The sequence below is a fragment of the Bufo gargarizans genome, chromosome 5 (genome assembly GCF_014858855.1).
Source record: "Bufo gargarizans isolate SCDJY-AF-19 chromosome 5, ASM1485885v1, whole genome shotgun sequence".
NCBI classification, from domain to species: Eukaryota; Metazoa; Chordata; class Amphibia; order Anura; family Bufonidae; genus Bufo; species Bufo gargarizans.
Window position 1 is genome coordinate 23,222,557 of NC_058084.1, and position 21,789 is coordinate 23,244,345.

General features: G+C 43.3%; 1 protein-coding gene across 2 annotated transcripts in view; it reads right to left on the reverse strand.

Annotated features, from left to right (window-relative positions):
* Positions 1-13,690: 13,690 nt before the first annotated feature.
* LOC122939698 (cytochrome P450 2C29-like) overlaps positions 13,691-21,789 on the reverse strand; it is a 228,690-nt gene continuing 220,591 nt past the window's right edge. For both annotated transcript variants that reach the window (XM_044295870.1, XM_044295871.1), the window contains exon 10: positions 13,691-14,260. In XM_044295870.1, the coding sequence (XP_044151805.1) occupies positions 14,067-14,260 (194 nt within the window). In that variant the 3' untranslated portion in view covers positions 13,691-14,066. The remainder of the gene's footprint in view (positions 14,261-21,789) is intronic.

Here is a 21,789-nt window from a genome sequence, read left to right on the forward strand (position 1 = left end):
CCAGAGTATTGCCCAAAGCACTCTATAATTCCAATCGCTCTCGGGAGAGACACTTCCGGAACTGACATAAACAGGATCAAGTCATCTGCATACAATCCTATTCTATCCTCTCTGCCTCCCAAACTCACTCCTGTGTAGATTTGATCCTGTCTAAATCTGATGGCCAAATGCTCTATTGCTATTGCAAACAACACAGGCGAGAGGGGGCATCCCTGCCTTGTACCTCTAAGTAAAGGTCAGAGTACAAATCATTAAGCTGAATACATGCAGTGGGGTTCCTATATAGAATGTCTATCCACTTAATGAAATTGGGACCAAAGTCAAAGCTCCTCAGCACAGCTACTAAGAAGGGCCATTCTAGAGAATCGAAAGCTTTAGCCGTATCCAGAGAGGCAAGTGCCCACCTCGCTTTCTCGGCAACTCCCACCTGTGAAATCACTTGAGCTCTCCTAATATTGTCCGAGGTGGATCTTCCAGGCATAAAGCCAGATTGATCAGAATGAATCACAGACGTGATCACCTTGTTCAAACTATTGGCTTGAACCCTAGTTAGGATTTTATAGTCCAAGTTCAAAAGAGAAATTGGACGATAAGATCCACAGTCCAAACGGGTCCTTGCCGGGTTTCAAAATCACCACAATGGAAGCATCGTACATAGAGTCCGGCAAGGAGCCGCAGGAGTGCGCCGCCCTGTACACCTTCAACAGCTGTGGGCCAAGAATCTCCCCATATCTAGAATATGCCTCAACTGGAATGCCGTCCGGGCTGGGAGCCTTCCCTGACGGTAAGTCCTTGATAGCCCGCTCCACTTCCACTAGACTAGAGTAATATCCTCCTCCATAAGACCCCTGTCCAGATCGCCCAGCCGAGGATAGGACACTTCATTGAAGTACGACTCTAATTCTTGCCCTGAGTAGCTAACCGCCGACTGGTATAGGTCCTTATAAAAGTTATGGAAGCATCTCAATATGTCGTGCACCGACTCCACTATTCGTCCATCAACCTCCCGTATGCGGAGTACTGGTGGAGCCATAGTGTTGGTACGTGCTATGTGCGCAAGTAACTTCCCTGTCTGATTACCTGTTTCGAACGCCTGCTGCTTAGGGAAAAAAAGTTTTCTCTTGCTCTTTTCTTCCAAATGTAACATGTACTGCCTCCCTCTAGACATCCACTCCACTCTGCGTTCCTCAGAAGGAGACTCAGTGAACGCCTTCTCGGTCTCCCTGCAGCTGGCATATAAGTCATCCTCCTTACGCTGCGAGTCTTTCTTAACATACGATATGGAGGACTTAAGACACCCTCTGAGGTATGCCTTCAATATCTCCCACAACAACAGGGCATCAGTAGAATCGCCCTGAACTTCGGAAAACATCCTCAGTTGGTCAGGGATTCTGTCATTTAAACCGAACAGGGTAAGCCAAAAGGATGTATGCTCATTTTACTGCCCGTACTGATATGACCGGACAAGGCCAATTCCGCCAGCACTGGGGCATGATCTGAGGGCCCCTGTGGTCCATGACGGATGTCCACCAGTTCAGTATACACTATGGAGTTACCGAACAGGTAGTTTATTCTAGACAGGGCTCCTCTGGCGGGGGTAAAACAGGAGTATTCCCTAGTGTGTGGATTCCTGGCTCTCCACATATCTATCCATCCCATCTCTTGGGAGATCCTAGCAAGGACCATGCTCTCCCCTCCAAACTCTCCTCTGTCGGCCCTGCAGCTAAACCTGTCCAAGTCCTCACTCACCGTTGAAATCCTGATGTGAAAACAGACTGGAGCGGGACGCCGCACCAGAGAACAGCTGAACTGTGAGTAAACCAAGCACTGAATGTGCACAAACAGAACATTCCCTATCTCTATACTTATACTAAACAAGCGAGACTGCATCTGAATGCTTGGTCTGTATAAAGAAAAAGATACCTAGCGATCAACTGTAGGCAAGTGAATAGCGAAGCCCCTACAACTGCTATAATTAATGACATTGCTGCTACATTGTTGCTACATTGCATAGCTATCTAATCTCCAAACAGAAAGTGGAATATACTATATGGAGATTGATACATGGAACTATTGCCACTAATCCAATTTTAGAAGACGTTCCTGCATTTTATTTATATTTATTTGCATATTTATTGCTGTTATCATTGCTGCTATCCTCCAATTGCTACTGTTATTATTGATATTAATTACTGCTATATTGCTATTGCTGCTAGAACCATTTGTATATAAGCATTGTTATTGTTTTATGTCTATAATATTTTAAACATTTAATAAATTGTCCTCCATGTACCCATAAATAGAGTGCCTGCTCATTAATATTCTATTGTTAAATCTATTTACAATTGACGAGGGTGGGTCAAAATTGAGCAAGAGCACCTGTTTCCAAAAATCCAGTGGAGAGCCGCCTTTTCTGTTATATACTTCATAATGATCAATACTTGCTGTGTATAGACGGTGAGTAGATCAGCGCTGTGGAAGGCGCGCAGACTTCCTTGAGGCCCAGTCCCCAGCCTCCCTGGGGTCACTAAAGAAAACGGTTTTATCGCCATCTATGACCCTGGGGCGGGCCGGATAGGCCATAGAGTACTGTAGGTTTAGTTCCCGGAGGCGGCGTTTAACCGCAACAAAGGTGGCCCTCCTCTTCTGGAGGTCAGCTGATAAATCCGGGAAAAGGGAGACCTGTGCATTATCATGCCTGATATCCTGCTTGCTTCTAGCCTGGCTATGAATAAGATTGCGGTCTCTCCAATTCAAAAGGCGCTCCAGGAAGGGTCTTGGGGAGCTCCGGCCGGAGGGTATCTGGCTGGAACACGATGAGCTCTCTCCACCGCATACACAGGAGAGAAGGGCGCCTCAGGGAATTGCTCTCTGAACCAGACCTCCAGGAACACCGCCAGATTTCTGCCCTCAGCTTTCTCAGGTAGGACCAGGATCCTTACATTGTTGCGACGCAATCTATTTTCCAAATCATCGCATTTCTGTTGCCACTGACCAACGGAGCGCTCCATATCTTGCACTCTTCCCTCTATCGGTCTGGTCAGGTCTTCCAGGGCAGACACCCGATCCTCAGTAGTCTTGACCCGATCCCTCAATTTTTGCATGTCATGGCTGAGCAGGCTGATATCCACCCTCACCTCCTCCAGCTTCCCGGTGAGCAAGGACTGGCATGATGATATCGCCACCAGCAGCTGTTCGTAGGCAGCTTTGAGAGTAAACTCAGGTTCGGTGTTGTCCTCAGCCTTTGCCTGCTGGGCGGCCTGCCCGCGGGTGACTGCCGTGCACGTTGGAGTTGTGGTCGTGGCGCCATTTTGGGCCTCAGGTCTGGCAAACTCTTTCAGCCTCTCAGCGGCCGCCTGCGCTTTGTTGGGCCCCATATTCGGTGTGCGGGGTCGCCTCCTGCGTCTACACACCGTCCACTCTGTGCCTGGAGTCGGTAGTTTGTCAGGATGGTGCAGGATTGTTGAGGGTAAACGGAGCTGCTCTCAAACGCGTGCTCTCATACCGGCTGTTGGCCACGCCCAGGAGGCAGCTATTTTTAATGAATTTGTCCATGTCTCTGCTTGCTATCTATGACTTGTTGGTAGAGGGATGGTCCCCGGGTTTGGGGTTGCCGATCTTTACCATCCTTCCTTCTTATTGCAGCTGTAGGCTCGTGCTAGGGGAACCATCTTAGCGGAGCTCAGAATTCAGCAGCCATCTCGGTCCGGCGCTAGCTCCGCCCCCAGGCTTTGGTTTTTTAGCATTTAAATATTTAAAGAATTTTCAGCGATTTGTTTTGCACTCTTTTGTCATCTGCTGTTCGTTTTGTATTTTTTGCAAATTTTATCTTCTTTTTACAGATTTTGTTAAGCCCTTTGTAAACTTCAAAGACTACATCTGACCCCACAGATTAGTATTTAGTAAATGCCCTTTTTTGTCATTTATTTCCATTTTTACAGTTGCTGTAAGTTATGGGGGGGGGGTTCATTTTAGCCGTTTACACTTGTTACCTGAAGAAATATTTTATTTTTGTGTGCAATTACTCAATGTGTATTTAAAGGGAACCTGTCATTAACTTTATGCTGACTTCACTGAGGGCAGCATAAATTAGTGACAGAAATGCTGATTTCAGCGGTGTGTAACTCATGAGCTAAAAGTGGTTGCCGAGAACCAGCTGTAGCTGGCCAGCTAAGACCTGTCCTAGGTTGCTTATATGTTTATACAGCTTGACCTGCCAATAACCTTAATACAGTTCCTATGTTTGTGTTAAAGACAAAATCAGAGTTATTTACAGTGACTTCATGTTTGGATGTCATATAACTGTTACATATTGTGTTCACAGAAGCAGAAAATATAATATGCCTTTAAAATTCATTATATGGATGTGAGTTAAGCTCAATGACATAGCAGAAACAACAGAAAGCATTGAGTTAAACTGTTGTTGCTGGGCAGGAGTCTTGACCAATCACAGTTAGCCTCACACACAGCAGGAGTTTTGACCAATCACAGCCAGCCTCACACACAGCCTGTGTGGGAAATTCCCCTAGCAGGAACTGCTAGAATCATTACACCAGTGAGAGACGCTGAACAGACATTCACTCCACTAAGAGCTGTGTTTTATGGAAGCAGAGAGGCCAAAATAGGTATTTAAAACTGTTTTATAATGTTCCTACTGTTAATATAGTGATTAGAACTGTATAGTGAACCATTTATATGTGTTTACTTACAGTTCCACCAATTGCAAACTACAGTTCCACCATGCAAATTACAACCATACAATCCAAACAAATGCAAACTGCTCATACCAGATCATAATTAATTGTATAGAGCAAACTGCAAACCAAGTAGAGCAAGTGAACTGGTTAACCTCAGATATACCTCTCAGAGAGATCATAAAGTGCTTAAATAACTTAAAGTGAGAGTACAGATATGGAAGAGAGAAATATATCCACCATTTTATGTTGAATGACAAGATTGAACAGTTGAACCACCATCTTATCCATACCGCCATTTTATGATACTTTATTCAACACGTGTTTTGTATATGGACTATATGCTGTGGAGGCGGCAGTGTTATATATGAAGAAAAGTTGAAGTTAATAAAGAAGTTATTTCAAGCATTTGGTGTGCTCTTTAAACCTACTGCTTCATGCGGCGCTAGATTAATTACAGAGTTAGACAGTCTGGTTAGACTAAAAGTCAGAGATACCAAAATTCTTCTAATGCCACAGCTCAAAAGGCACTTCATAGTGCTGTGCCTGCCACACCAGCATCATAATCATTGCAGCCTGGGCCTTGAAAAGAGTCAAATATTCCTGAGAAGAGTCATGGTTATTCATAATCTCCTGCACTCTCATCCATCTGCTAATGATTGGCAGTTCTCTCCTAGAGAGAAAGTGAGAAACTAGGTAGAAGGCTGTAGAATGCCCTGAAATTCTGCCCTCAACCCACGGAAATTAGCCTTTTTTTAAATTCAGTGCTGACCACCTACATATGCTCTGGTTATGTCCAGAATGAAAAGAATACTGGTTTGCGATTAATCATTTTATTAATCAGAAATTGAGACTCCCGATTCCACTTATGGTTGAATGTTGCATATTGAGTAATCTCTCCAAGGTAAATTGCCATAAGTATAGGAAGATTCTTTTGAATAGAATATTGTACTTAGTGAGACTTCTGATTACTCGGGTTCAATTCTCACAAGATGTTCCAAATTTGAATACATGTTTAAATCTGGTTAATAGGGTTAAAAATTATGAGAATATCCTACACAGGGGGAAAAAAAATGTCAGAAAAAGTGGACTAGGATATCAGAGGCCTGGAGGCTTGAATCCTTCTCGTCCCCAATTTTATGTTTCCACTGCCATGATTCCTTTTTCTTTTTCTTCTATCCTACTTTCTTTTTTTTTTTGGTCTTTCTTTTCTTTCCCTTTTTTCCCCTGAGTGGGATGATAAAGGCTCTTTGACATGCTTTCCAAGGGTAGGGAGGGGTGGGAAATGGTTGGTTAAGGGGAACTTAAAATAATAATAATTTGATTCTGTAACTTTGAATGAGAATGATAATGGTTTGTATATGTTATTTTATTAATATATCAGTGTCTTTGCTCTGCCTGACAGAGTTTGCTTCTTATAGTTTAGGGGGAATATAATTATATTGTGGTCACTATTACCCAGTGTTTCTCGAACAGTAACATTTCGAACAAGCTCTGCATCATTAGAAACTACCAGATCCAACAGAGCATCGCCCCTAGTGGGATCTTCTATAAATTGGCTCATAAAGTTGTCCTTCAGCAATTTGAGGAATTTTCTCCCCTTTGAGGTTGAGGCAGAACTATGACCCCAGTCAATGGCTGGGAAGTTAAAATCTCCCATTATGACCACTGTACTGCCTGTGCTGCCCGCTCTATTTGGTTATACAGTTGAGCTTCCATCTCCTCTGGGATGTTAGGGGGTCTATAGATTACACCAAGTATTATTTTTTCTGTGTTTATATCCCTTTGAACTTCCACCCATAAGGTTTCCATATCCTCACCATCTGCACCCACAATTGCTTCTTTTACACTTGTCTTCAGATCACTCCTCACATACAGGCAAACGTCACCACCTTTTCTTTTGACCCTGTCTTTCCTAAATAGTGTAAAACCCTCAATATTAACAGCCCAGTCATGCAAAGAGTCCAACCATGTCTCAACCACACCAACTACATCTATGTGTTCTTCAAGTACCATAGCCTCCAGTTCCCCCATTTTGCTGGCTAGGCTTCTGGCATTTGTGAAAATACATTTTAAATTACTATTACCTGTGAATATCTGGGATTTTTTGGTTATCTTGATATTTTTCATTGGTGTACAGTTCTACCTAGTCTTCTCCCTACTTTCCTCATTAACCCCAGCCCCCACTAAATCCCCACTGTCCCCTCCTATATCCCACTCTCTATCTACACTATCTACCCCCTTATTAGTATGACCCCCACCCCCAGACCCTAGTTTAAAAGCTCCTCCAGCCATCTAATTATTTCCCCTAGAGCAGTTGCACCCTCCCCACTGTAGAGCCTGTAACCAACCTAGAAGTCGGCCCAGTTCTCCATGAACCCAAACCGTTCCTTCCTGCACCAGCTTCTGAGCCACTTATTTAACTCCCTAAGTTCCTGTTGTCTCTCTGGTGACGATCATGGCACTGATAGTATTTCTGAAAACACTGCCTTGGAAGTCCTGGACTTGAGCTTCTCTCCTAGTTCCCTAAAATAATTTTTAAGGACCTTCCATCTCCCCCTGACATTGTTATTGGTGCCAATGTGTACCATGACCGCCGGGTCTTCCCCAGCCCCACCCAGCAATCTGTCAATCCGATCCGCAATATGCCGAACCCGAGCACCCGGCAGACAACACTGTTCGGCATTCACGGTCTCGGTGACAGATGACCCTTTCTGTCCTCCTAATAATAGATGCCCCTACCACCAGCATCTGTCTGACCTTTGCTGCACTCCTTTTTCTATCCTTCCTGCAGCGATCATCTTCCTGGTTGCTAGGAGAAATGCACTGCTGCAGTGTTACCGGCCCTGGGCTTTCATTCGTAATATCAGCCAAACAGGCATATTTACAAGGGCGTTCCAGCTCAGAACTAGCCTTGCAGGCACTTTTCCCTCTACTGCTTCTTCCTACATTAACCCAACTGCCCACCTGATAGTCCTGATCTTGCTCTCCTCCTCCCACCTCCATTTCACTGAGTGTCAGTCAGTGTCTGCTCAGTGAGGTCTAAACCTCTCTCCAGGTTTGCAATGCCCCTAAGTGTTTCAAGCTGCCTATTTAGGTCATGCTTGACACCTGCCATTTGCTTAGGCCTATTGAGGAGGCCACTTTATTTGTCAGTCGCCAGGACTACAGGATGAATGATGTAAATACACTCCTTCACCTCCTGGAGAAGATGATAAATCTGGCTTCCCAGGAGACAGGAGATGTGGCTCCTACTTGTACATCTCACGGCCACCTGAGCCCTGTGTGGGCTGAACAGGCAGAGGAGGAGTCGGACATTCATGCAGAAGCGATGCATACAGAAATGGGTGGTATATCTGCACAAGTGACAGGAGAGGAGCAGAAGGAGCTGGAGGGCGATAAGGAAGACCATGCGGATGACCCCAACACACCGTGGCAATATGCAGTGGAGATGGAGGCAGGGAGTCCCTCTGAGTCCCTTGCGCAAATGGCCAGATACATGCGGAGTTGCTTGCGTAGTGACAGCCGTATTATCACCATTCAGCAGAGAGATGACTACTGGCTCTGCACCATGTTAGACCATCGCTACCCTTTTTTCCACCTGCTGAGAGGGAGTATAAACTCAATTGCTATCGAGATGACCTGTGAAATTAGTTGGCTGCTGCCTATGTGCGCCATCGCCTATCCTCAAAAAGGTCTGACTGTGGGGCCCCTCTGCGCACATGCTCCACTGCCATGACTGTTAAAGGGGGATGGGGGCAGCAGCAGCACCAGCTCCATCAGCAGAAACTTAAGTCTGGAGTCTTTAATGAGCACTTTTCTTCACCTGCCTACTGAAGAAACAACCCAGTGTAACACCCACGGTGGGCATTGCCAACTCCATTGTACCCCCACTATCTTGGTTGGTGCATCCTACTTCATTTCTGAAATCTAATGTAATTTCCTGGATTGTGTGTGTATTCATTTCCTTGCAAAACTAATGTTTACATGTAATGTACCTGGTTTACCAGCAGGTGGCAACAATTCTGTGCAGAGATAGTTTCTCTGGAGAGGAACCTTTTAGTTCCCTTCCAGCCCTCTTTATAGAGGGAGGAGTTAGTTAGTGTTAAGTCTAGTCCACCCTCCTTAGGGGGAGGTTGTATGTCAGCTAGCAGAGCTCTGATAGGCCCTGCCTGCAATATCTACATGGTTGCTTGTCCCCTCCTGGGCTTGCATTTCCTTCATCCAAGCTGAAGCTAGAGCTTGAGGTACTCCAAAGCCAGGACAAGAAGTTCCTAGGATTAAAGTAAGAGACAGACTACAGCTAACCTAAGTTCCAGCAGAAGAGGAAGAGTTCCTATTTACTCCAACTAGCATTGCAGAGCTGAGATTGTTGCAGAGAAGCATTTACCTGGCCAGATTATGCCAATACCTGCTGATGACAAAGATACCGTTTGGAAACTGTTTGGATTACCGTTTTATGCCAAGTAAAACTGTGTTCTACGTTACTACAAGTCTGGACTCAATTGTTCCTTCATCATCCAAGTTATTCATCCCTTTTGCACTGCTTTGGACCACTTCACTTCTGGGATCCAAGGATATCCAGGTAGGAGCACGTGACACGCATATACAGGAGCTAATTCTGGATTTTAGGAAGAAGAAACAAAATGGACACCATCCCATTAGCATTAATGGTGGAAACGTGGAGATAGTTAAAAGTTTCAGATTCTTGGGAGTTCATATTAGTCAGGACCTGTCATGGATAAAAAACACAACAGAAATTACCAAAAAAGGCCTTCAGAGGCTTCATTTTCTGAGGAGTATGAAGAAAGTACAACTCCCAAAACAGCTGCTAGTCAATTTTTACAGGTGCACCATAGAATCTGCATACTGCATTACAGTATGGTACTCCGGCTGCTCTTCTGAGGACAAGAAGACCCTCAAGCGCATCATCAAAATGGCTGGAAGAATCCCTGGTCCTCAGTTACCCTCACTGGATGACATCTTCACTGCTCGCTGCAGCAACAGGGCAAAAATTATCTGTGGGGATCCAACTCACCCCGGCCACAGCCCTTTCACTCCCTTACCCTCTGGTAGGCGTCTAAGAGCCCTACATGCCCGCACCACTAGGCTGAAGAACAGCTTTTACCCCAAAGCAATCAGTCTCCTAAATGCTCGGAGATTATTGCCCCTTCCTAGGATAGAAGCTACCACAGACTGAAAGTGACTGCTGCATTCATGAACCCATGATGACCTCTTGTCTGCAGTGGTGTCTGATCAGTGTGTATATACTCACAAGCAATTACTATATATATGCTGTGAACTGTGAATAGTAATGCCTTCTAGTGCAATGTTTTTTTTTTTCTAGTGTAATGCTTTAGTTTAAATGTCAGTTCTTGTTCCTCTGTCCATGGCACCTAGGATTGCTCCAAACAACATTTCATTGTATTGTACATTGTATTACATTGTATTGTACAGTGATAATAAAGGAATCTTATCTTACAACATCTACAGAGAGATTGTAGGCCACCCTACACCACTCTGGCAATCCTACCCTGGGTACCAGCATTACCATCTACAAAGGGGACTCCATGTCCTCGTTGCTTAACTGCAACTGGCGTCACGTTTACTTGCTCTATAAGAGGGACATATTTCGGGGGGCGTGCCTTGGCTGCCGAGTGTAATGGACCCCTGATCCAGCAGCTCCTGCACAGTAGCGACTTCTTCCCAGCATTTCGCCCTCAATTCCACCTGGATTCATTTGGCCTAATTCAACACCTAATCAGCTCCCTGACAAGGGCATATTGTCCCCACACCTCCTCCGATCCCTCTCACCTCAACTCACCTTCGTTCCCCACCACACCGGACCACATTAGAGCAGCAGGATCTGGCCGCCCTAACATCCAAGACGGCGCCGCAGACACAGTCTTCTCTCCTTCCTCCAGTCCACAGAGGAGGAGATCGAGAACAGCTGCCTACTGACATCCAGGTTAGTCCGGTCTCCTCTCCTCACAATATAATACCCCATGGGGGAGACTTTTTTGCTAACTACCCTGTCTCAGAACAAATGCTGCTAGCATTAAAATCATCAATGCAACATGATCTAGCAGCCATTATTGCTCCCCTATCTTCTAAGCTGCAAGATGTATACCAAAGAGTGTCACATATTGAATCTAAGATGTCAGACTTCGCTGCATCTCAAAATGAAGTTATTGATGCTCACAACGGAATGGCAAACGAATTGGAAAGTATTAAACTAAAAAAGGCAGATCTAGAGGACCGCTCGCGGAGAAACAATATCAAATTTTGTGGTATCCCAGAAGATATCACCAACCTTGAGCTGCCTTCCTATATTCAAAAGCTATTTCTGATTCTCCTTCCAAAGCTTTCACCCCAGGAACTTATCATTGATCAATCCCACAGGGTTCCAAAGCCAAAACACCTAGGTCCAGAAATACCTAGAGACGTGTTGGCACGCTTTAATTTCTTCAACACGAAGGAAGCTGTGATGTTGGAAGTCAGAAAAATGGTGACTCTCCCTGCTCCTTACCATTCCGTCCAACTGTACACAGACCTCACCGTGGCCACATTGAGACAACGTTGCGACCTATTGCCTATCACACTCTCTCTGCGCAAGCATGACATCACTTACAAATGGGGGTACCCAATGAAGTTACTTATCTCCAAAGATGTACTCTATTGGTCCGCTCCAAAGACGTACTCATTTGGTCCGCTCCTTTGAGGAGAGGAAAGCTCTACTAAAAGGATGGCGAATTCCAATTTTTGCTCTTGCAACAAGCTCTCCTTATTCCCATACATCTCATAAAGGTACCTAAGAGTGACTTTTCAGTGACTTTCCAGTTACCACACCTTAATATGGGTTCTCTCTCCTACTACTGGACTGCCTGAGGATACTACGTGGGCAAGCCGTGAAGATTACCCTACATGGATGGCTCTTGCCCTTTAACCATCTGAATTAGCTTGTATCGGACAACCCTCTCATTGCTACATCTCAATCTCTCCTTATTACCCCACTTCTGTTTGCCCCCAGCATTCTCCATATAGTTTTTTTTTTTTTTTTCCCCTGTATGATCCACAGGTGGTCCAAATGCCTATTGTCAGCTCTGACAATTCCTTTAGCCATCATTGGTGCAACCCCTGATCTGTTCTAGTCCACTCATGTTCAATGTTGCTCCAACACTTGGCTTCGACATGGAACTTTTGCCCCTCCCCGCAGACAGAGTTTACTGTCTACTCTGGTTTCCTTTTTCTTTGATCTCTTCTATTGTTCTTTTAGCTAAGCGGTATTATGTAATGTTCTTCAATATGCTTGTTTCCTTACTAGGTCACTTTGAGCACTGCAGCAGCTGTCTTCAGCGCCGTGGACTGAGACCATGGGATTGAAAATCCTATCTCTCAACTCCAAATGGTTAAACTGCCCACAGAAAAGATCATATCTTTGGAAAGAGGCAATGTCTGGCAATGCTGATATACTTTGCATTCAGGAATCATTGCTTATTACCAACTATTATACACTCTAATAATGTTAAGAAAAGCAGAGGTGTATTCATAGCCGTTAAAAACCGTCTCCTTTTCTTTAACTTCACAGGTTATTGATTTATGGGGCAGGTACATGATCTTGGTATGTGTGGTGAACAACATCAATTATACTATTGTGAACATTTATGCTCCTAAAGAACACTAGGTTTCCTTCCTACACAGAGTTATGAAGAAGGTTCACAAAGTCAAATAAGGTAAACTAATCATTTGTGGAGACTTCAACTCCATTGTACAGGGTGGGCTATTTATATGGATACACCATAATAAAATGGGAATGGTTGGTGATATTAACTTCCTGTTTGTGGCACATTAGTATACGTGAGGGGGGAAACTTTTCAAGATAGGTGGTGACCATGGCGGCCATTTTGAAGTCAGCCATTTTGAATCCAACTTTTGTTTTTTCAATAGGAAGAGGGTCATGTGACACATCATATTTATTGGGAATTTCACAAAAAAAACAACGGTGTGCTTGGTTTTAACATAACTTTATTCTTTAATGAGTTATTTACAAGTTTCTGACCACTTATAAAATGTGTTCAATGTGCTGCCCATTGTGTTGGATTGTCAATGCAACCCTCTTCTCCCACTCTTCACACACTGATAGCAACACCGCAGGAGAAATGCTAGCACAGGCATATATTTCAGAGGCAAGATCAGGATTAACGGCAGTAATAGCAATACCAGGAGGAAGAATGTTAACAGGTTTGGTATCAATAGAATCAGAGGTACCAAAGCTACCTAATAAAGCATCTGCTTTTAGATTACAAGACCCAAGAAGATAAGAAACAATAAAATTATACCAAGTGAAGAACAAGGCCCAACGTGCTTGTCTAGGATTCAAATGTTTAGCACTGTCAGATTCTTATGAGTACAATAATTTGCTGAAGAGTACATTCAAGAAAATGTCACCATTCCTCAAAGGTCCATTTGATGGCTAATAATTATTGATTGCCAACATCATCATTCCTCTCTGCAGAGGGAGATTTTCTAGAAAAGAAATCACATGGCTGTACAAGATTAGTCAAGGAAGATAACCGAGACAATACAACTCACTTCTATCTCTGAAGCATCCCCCTCAATACAATAATGAATTGTTTTGGTGACATCAGGTTGAATAAGTATCAGAGCATGACTGAAACTCTCTTTCAGAGCTTCAAAAGCAGATGCGTCAATGGAACTATCAATAAGACCCCCCCATCCCGGTTAAGTCAGTAAGCAGATTGGCAATGATTGAAATGATTGATATAATAATTTGCAAAACCAAGGTATGTCTGAAGGGCTTTGATGGAAGTGGGTCTAGCCCAATCAACAATGGTTTGTATTTTAGTTAGGTCCATATAAAATGTTTGAGGTGATATTATATAACCCAGGAAAGAGACTTCTCTTACACCAAAGACACATTTACTTATTTTAGCCAAGTTGCCAACAGATGTTTTTCTCTCAATTTTTGAAAACCCTTTTTCACATGCATAACATGAGAGGCCCAGTCAGAAGAAACATTTTAAATATCATCAAGATAGATAACCACAATCAGACCCAGGAATTTGTTGTAGCTACTGACATGTGACAAACTTTTCAAAGGCACTGTATTTCCACCACTGATGAAGTGTTGAATTTCAAAACATTTAGAAGATATATAGGTATGGAGGTTTAGTATCATTTTATTTCATTCCATTTGCAAGTTAGGTTATATTGTACACGTCAAAAGTGGGAAAAAAAATTCCTGGCTACCAGCTCCATATACAGAGGTGGATTTCATCCCAGATCTCTGGAGGACTTCTTGAGTTATTTCATCTCATTGTCTTCTAAGATATATAGATGGACAGCAAGTGGTTACTTGGACAAGGAGCGAAGCTCAGCACAAATCTCGCCTGATTCAATTATTTCATCCTTGTTTACGTTCAGAAATGTAGCTTCCTGACATTTTGTCCCTGGGGGGAGGGTAAAGGTGAATTTCTGGAGAAGCGTGGAGAAGAGCGTGAAGACTTCCATGCGGGCCAGGTGCTCTCCAAGACAGACTCTCTTCCCTAGAAGAATAACACAAATAATAAAATAATCAGATCATTTTTGTCTCCGAGTGTCACTTGCTTTCAGTGAATGTAAACATTCTACAAGAAGGATTATAAAAAAAAAAAATCAATGTATTGTATTAGTGCAGATAAGGGTCTGTTTGCATCTTGTTTTAAAGTATGGATACATTAGATGTGCATGGAAATTTTTTTTATGGTTATTATTTTTTTTATGTATACCGGACATTCGGGAAGTCTTCAGACCCATTGACTTCTTTCAACATTTTGTAATGTTGTGGCTAGGGACAAGTGAATCGACCTCGGATGAAACATCATGTCCAATCAACTGAATTTACCCCAGGTGACTCCAATCAAGGTGTAGAAACATCTCAAAGATGATGAAAAGAAATGGTAGGTCCCACAGTGGATGTCAAGTGTGATAGCAAAGGAGTTTAATACTTATGTACAGGCCACATTTTAGTTTCTACCTTTGAATAAATTTGCAAACATTTCTGAAATTTGTTTTTCACTTTCACCAGGATAACCAGGAAATCTGTCACCAGAATAATCGCTATTGAAGTAAAGCCATGGCCTAATAGCACTTAGTACATTATTTTAAGATGTGCCTTTGTTCCAGCAATAGGTGTTTTTATCCTCTGAAAATCCAGTTTATTTGGTATGCAAATGATCCAGTAAGGTGTCCAGAGGGGCGTCACTCTTGCAGTAAGGAGCCCAAACACGCCCGTGCCACAATGTGTCCACCCTCAAAAGACGAACTTAAAACCCTGCCCCAGGTCCAGCTAAGCCTCTCCCCTGATCTGTTTAGGCCACACCCCTCCCACTCCTTAGCCGACAGGGATTGCAAAAATGAAGTTTAAAATCAACTTCTAGGTCCTGCTAGGCCACCCCCCCTGATTCAGTTAGACCACGCCCCTCCCACTTCTTAGCCGCAGGCATGGGAGGGAGGGTGACTTACTCCCTGCAGCTCACACTCAGACAGCGCAGTGCTGCTGTCCTAGATTGAGCTGTTCAAAAGGAAACACCTTCAATACAGTTAGGCCAAGCCCCCTCCCACACCTCAGCCAACAGGGATTGAAAAAATGAGGTTTAAAATCAACTTCTGTCAGCTGCAGGGGTGGGAGGGAGGGTGAATTTTTTCCTGCAGCTCACACTCAGACAGCACAGTGCTGCTTTATGAGAGTGAGCTGTTCAAAACGACATCCTTGTGTCCATCCAGACCCTGCGCCAGATGGAGGACAGGGAGTCTGAAAGCCAGACTGACCGGCCTAAAACTGGATCTTTGGCCACCCTAGGGGCAGGCTGCTGTGGAGGTCACAGTTAAGGGGATGGTCCGCTATAGAGGTCAGTGTTAAGGGGCAGATTGCTGTAAAGACCACTGTTAAGGGGGTGGGCCCCTGTGAAGATCACTGTCAAGGTGGTGGTGTGCTGTGAAACTCACTGTTAAAGGGGAAGGCTGCTGTAAAGGTCAAAGTTAAGGGGGTAGGCTGCTGTGGAGGTCCAATTTTAAGGGATGGGGCACTGTGGGGGGGTCAGTGTTAAAGGGTGGGGGCTGTGGAGATCACTGTTAAGGGGCTGGGTGCTGTAGATGTCACTGTTATAGTGGATAGTGTTGATATCTTTTAATGACACACACAAACATTAAATGAAATAGATTAAATATACCAGGACAAAGCCGGGTCCTTTAGCTAGTACTTAAATATTACTTTAATATAAATATATTCTCAAATATCTTTCATTAGTTATAATGGCTTGTTTTGTCTAAGAAGCAATCATCAGGGGAAACAAAATGGCCGCCATCCTATTAGTTCACACAAAACCTGTCCTGATCACACAGGAGGACAAGTTACTTTACAAAACTGCCTCATCCAACTCTCTGCTCTGCTTGTCAGGGATTATAATCCTGAATACAGATGATAAGAACTTTAGCTGAATCTCTGGGAATTTAGTTCATGAGGAGACATGAAGTACAGAGAGGATGGACAGGACAGATTGTGGTGATGTGGGGTTGTGGTAATGGAGATTGTAAACAGGTGCTGCTGCTCATTAGCCACACCTCACCCTCCTCTCATGTCTCCTCATCATCTCCATTCCCACAGAGATTCACCTGCATTCAAGATCATGATTCCTGACAGGCAGAGAGTAGGATGAGGCAGCTCTATGGCTCATTGCGGTGAAGTAACTTGTCCTCCTGTGTGATTAGGACAGGTTTTGTGTGTACTGATAGGACAGTGGCCATTTTATTTACAAAACAAGCCATTTTAAGTAATGAAATATATTTGTGAATATATTTAATATAAAATAATATTTAAAGGATAACTGTCTATACTTTTTCTGTAGCATAGGATGTGGCTGATTAATATCACCTCGGTGTCCCTGTTTAAACTTTTAACTGTGTATTCAATAACTCTCAATTTCTGCATTTTTGTTCCCTCTCCTGGCTATTAATACCTGCGCTGAAAATCCCGTTGCTATGTGTCCTCCGTCTCCATGTTTCCTCATAGAGAAGACGGAGGACGTACGAGCAGGCATTGCGTGCGCGCTCCCTTTAGATCCTGTGCAGCCAGGGCTTGAAGTTAGAATATACCATCGGATTTGAGAAAACTCAGATCCGATGGTATATTCTAAACCCAAGGCGTTCCAATGGTGATGGGGACTCAACTCTGACAGGGCGCTTCCTGCCGCGGCACCCGAGGGGTTAATTGCGTGGATGGCAGCTCCCTGTCAGAGGTCAGGTGCCTTCTACAATGTTTACATTGGTGTGCAGTGCGCCCCCCCAGTATTAAAATCATTGGTGGGCAGTGCGCCCCCCTTCCTCCCCAGTATTAAAGGGACACTGACAGGTCGTTAGAGCCTATAAAGTGACATATATTCTTCTATTGGTCTTGATATGCTTAATTAAACTATACCAATATCGCCCCTCGCTGACTTTCCTTTACTTATAAAAAGTGTTTTTATTAATATGCAAATTATCTTACTTTGTGCCCAAGGGGCTGTCTCCTAGTGCCGCCCAGCTCATTAGTATTCACTGCACTGGGCAGATTTTTTTTCTCCCGATGCAGTGAAATCCCGCGCATGCCCAGTACTATCTTCTACTGGAGCTGAAGGGTGCCGGGGACCTTATCCGGTGCAGGCACGGAGCAACAAGATGAGACTGATGCCAGGAAGATAGTACTGGGCATGTGTGAGATTTCATCGCGTCGGGAGAAAAAAAAAAGCCGCCCAGTGCAGTGAATACTAATGAGCTGGGCGGCACTAGGAGATGGCAGTTGGGGCGCGGCTGGGCACAGAACTGAATGAGGGAAAGCCCCTTGGGCACAAAGTAAGGTAATTTGCATATTGATAAAAACACTTTTTTATAAGGAAAGGAAAGGCAGCAAGGGGTGATATTGGTATAGTTTAATTAAGCATATTAAGACCAATAGAAGAATATATGTCACTTTATAGGCTCTAACATCCTGTCAGTGTCCCTTTAATACTGGGGAGGAGAGGGAGTGCACTGCCCACCAATGATTTTAATACTGGGGGGGGGGGGGCGCACTGTTCACCAATGTAAACATTGTAGAAGGCACCTGACCTCTGATAGGGAGCTGCCATCCGCGCAATTAACCCCTCGGGTGCCGCAGATGGAAGCGCCCTGTCAGAGGTGCGTCCCCATCACCATGGGAACGCCTCCAGCTTAGAATATACCATCAGATCGGAGTGTATGTGATGGAAGGAGGAAGGGGGCGTGTTTAAGTGGGGAGAGCTCCGATTGGTTGAGGTGCAGAAGCTCGTTCATGAGAGGAGCTGAATGCATTGTGGGTAGTGAGGGCAGGCTGGCTTAGTCTCAGTGTGAGGGCATCGGCGGCCATCTTAACAAGAGAGTGAGATCGTAGTTTTGTGCAGACTGGTTGCTAAGGGCGGAATCTTATTAAATATGGGGTAAGTAAGCCTAATAGTTATTGATTTGGGAATATCCTGTTATTAGTAACTACATATCTGAAAATTGAAATTTTGGTCTAAATGTGACAGTTATCCTTTAAGTATTTTTATTTTAATTTTTATTCCTGGAGAACCCCATTAATAGTTCGGATTCACTTATCTCAAATTTTTCACTAGATAGAGTATTGGCACTAAATACATAATAGTTTTCTGGACGTTCCTACAGGAGGTCACCATCTCTTTTTACTTCCCTATAGGCACTTCTGAATTATTTTTCTTTGAACTTCATGGTTCTACTTGTCCATACAGCTGCCTACGTCTATCTAACTATCTAACCTATTCATATCTATTAAGTACTTAAAGATAAATTTATTACCATCCGGTTACACCGTCCCTCTGGTGCCTATTCTCCTTTTCCACCTATTTCTGGGAACCAGTTCCTCGAACAAATCTATATAACCCTCGATAATTTTCTTTTTTCTTTTGCACTATTGTGCCTTTGAGCCAAGGTACGCACATTACTCCTACTCCTCCTTCTTGCGGCCGAAGAAGTCTTTCATTTGCATTACCTCTGCCTTCCTTCTCCATTCCTAGTGGGTAACCTTCATTTTACCTATGACGACCCCAAAACACCCCATGTGTTATGATACATACAGTACTCATTAGAAATGAGCGAATTTTTTGAAAATTCAATTTAGACGCTTCGACAAATGTTTTCACAAAATTTGCTTCATTCCAAATTAATTAGTTATGAAGCTCATTAAATCAGCTATATCCCGGCCTGCAGGGAGAGTGTATCTCAGTGTACATCACTGTGCATCGCCGCAACATGTAGAGCTAGTCCTTTCTGGTAGTGGAACAGTTACTGTTGACAGGCAAGTGAGCACCCCAATAATAGTGATGAGCGGCAGGGGCAATATTCAAATTTGTGATATTTCACAAATATTTTGTAGAATATTCGTCATATATTCGAGTATTTGAGATTATATTCTTGATTGCAAAAATCAGCAATGTATTTGCATAATGCGCACAAAATACCGGCATGAGTCACTTTTATAGCTACATTTTTCAAACTGGCATAAGTTTCCTGAGACTGGAGACAATGGTTGGCACGGCAGAACATTACAATACCTTTATATGCAGATATAGTACTCCAATATATTTGCGCTTGCAAATTTTTGGTAATTAATGATGCACATATTTTTTTGCAATACATGCAACTTATATAATTAAGGGGCAGGCAACTTTTCTATTGGTTGCTAGGGATGTTGCTAAGCTGTAATAAAGCCTTCCTATTGGCCCACAAGCTAGAAGAAGGGAGGGATGATCACCTGATGTGTACTGTGTGAAAAAAAAGTACCGATATTCATGATATAAATTTGCTTTTCGAATATTCACACTCAACACTACCCAATAACAGTAGAATTATACAGCTCATTCACTCTAATGGAATTGCTTATCTATTAACCTCTTCATGCAAAAACCAGTTTGGACCAAATGCCGGAGGCCCCATTTTTCATATCTGACATGTGTCACTTTATCTGGTGATAACTCTGGAACACTTTTACTTATCCAAGCCATTCTAACATTGTTTTCCCGTGACACATTGTACTTCATGTGAGTGGTGAATTTGAGTTAATATGTTTTACCTTTATGTCTAAAAAATCCCAAATTTGCTGAAAATAACACATTTCTCGAAAAATAGTTATTAATTAACATTCTTATATGTATTATCTATGTTGACATCATTTAGTAAATTTAATATATTATAATATTTTTTTAGGATGTTAGAAGATTAAAAATTTTGGAAGCAATTGTTGACATTTTCAAGACAATTTTCTGTGTTTTTAAAGACCAATTCAATTCTGAAGTGACTTTAAGGGACTTACATAATAGAAACCACCTCAAAATGACCACATTTTAGAAACTACGAGGGTCATTTATCAAATTGTTGTAAAGTAGAACTGGCTAAGTCGCCCATAGCAAACAATCAGAGTCTACCTTTCATTTTGGATAACTCCTTTGGGAAATGAAAAGAGTAATCTGATTGGTTGCTATTAGAGATGAGCGAATTTTTCAAAAATTTGATTCGGCCGGTTCATTAATTTTTTTTTTTTTAATTGGTTTTATCCAAATTTATTTGCGGCAAATTGTTTTAAAAAAACGTCTATTTCCTGGCTGCAGAGAGCCTTTATAGTGGAGTAAAACACTGTGCCTTGCAGTAACACACATAGGGAGTCTGCTGTGGTAGTGAAATAATACTGTGAGTCAGTATGACATGCAGATGACAGGCGTCGCTCTTAGAATCACTGCACACTGCACTTATTTGGGCAGTCACGGGGCCAAAACTGACCAAATAACTGAAGTGTGAACTCAACCTTACAGATCGATGTTAGCGCCAAGAAGAAGCGCACTCCTTTTACACCATCGTCAGCTGATTCCACATAGATGTCTACAGAACCTGTTCTATTAAACACTTATACAAGTAGAGCCCCCGACAGAGTGGAGAGGGGGTCAGCAGTAAGTTTGTGTTGACGTCACTGATGAATTTGCCCTTCCTCTTATCTGAACAATAACCCCAAAATACGGATCCTGTCTATTGAGAATCCGCCTTCACTCGGTCAGCATTTGGTCAGTAATCCATGAGTATTGCTAATGACAAAAAATAAATAAAAATAACAGTGAATTCAAAACAGAGATGACTGAGTCAACCATTGAATAACCGCTAGGTTGCTGGTCAAGACACGACCGCTAGAGCTCAGGCCTCTCGATACGACCCCTGCTGCCACTGCCCCTTACTCTGCTGCGACCTCTGCCTGCGCCAGAAACATTTAGGTCTCTGTCACTCCCCTGTGCAGGGCCTGGCACACCCCAAAAAAATCTGTAATTTTCTCGCTTCACCACACAATGGCTAATAAGCAATTTTTTTCCCACTAAAGCCTCATGCACACGTCCGTGGAACACGGACCGTGAGATACCGGCCCGGATTCCTGCTGAGTGCAGGAGCGCACGGCGTCATTGGTTGCTATGACGCCGTGCGCCCGCTTCTGTACAGTAATATACTCGTATTATCTATACGAGTGTATTACTGTACAGCGGCGGCGGCACAAAGCGCACAGCGTCATAGCAACCAATGACGCCATGCGCTCCTGCACTCAGCAGGAATCCAGGCCGGTATCTCATGGTCCGTGTCCCATGGACGTGTGCATGAGGCTTAATACATGCCAAAAAAGGCTGTAATTTTCTCACTTCACCACACAACAGCAAATACTTTTTTTGTGCCAGTAATACACGCAAAAAAGGGCTTTAGAACAGATAACTGCACCGCTGAATGGCAAATATATTTTAATTTTGCCACTAATACACGCCAAAAAGGGCTGTCATTTTTGCACTTCACCACAGAACGGCTAATAAGCCCTTTATTTTCCCCACTAATACAAGCCAAAAAATGCTTTAGAACATATAACTGCACCGCACAAGAGTAGATAAGATACTAGATATTTCCTTGTAATAACCCCTGTTAATGGCGGTATCACACAGCACTTGCACCCCAATAACAAGAACGGTTTGCTGGAATTACAGAGCTGTATAACGGCAATGTGGAT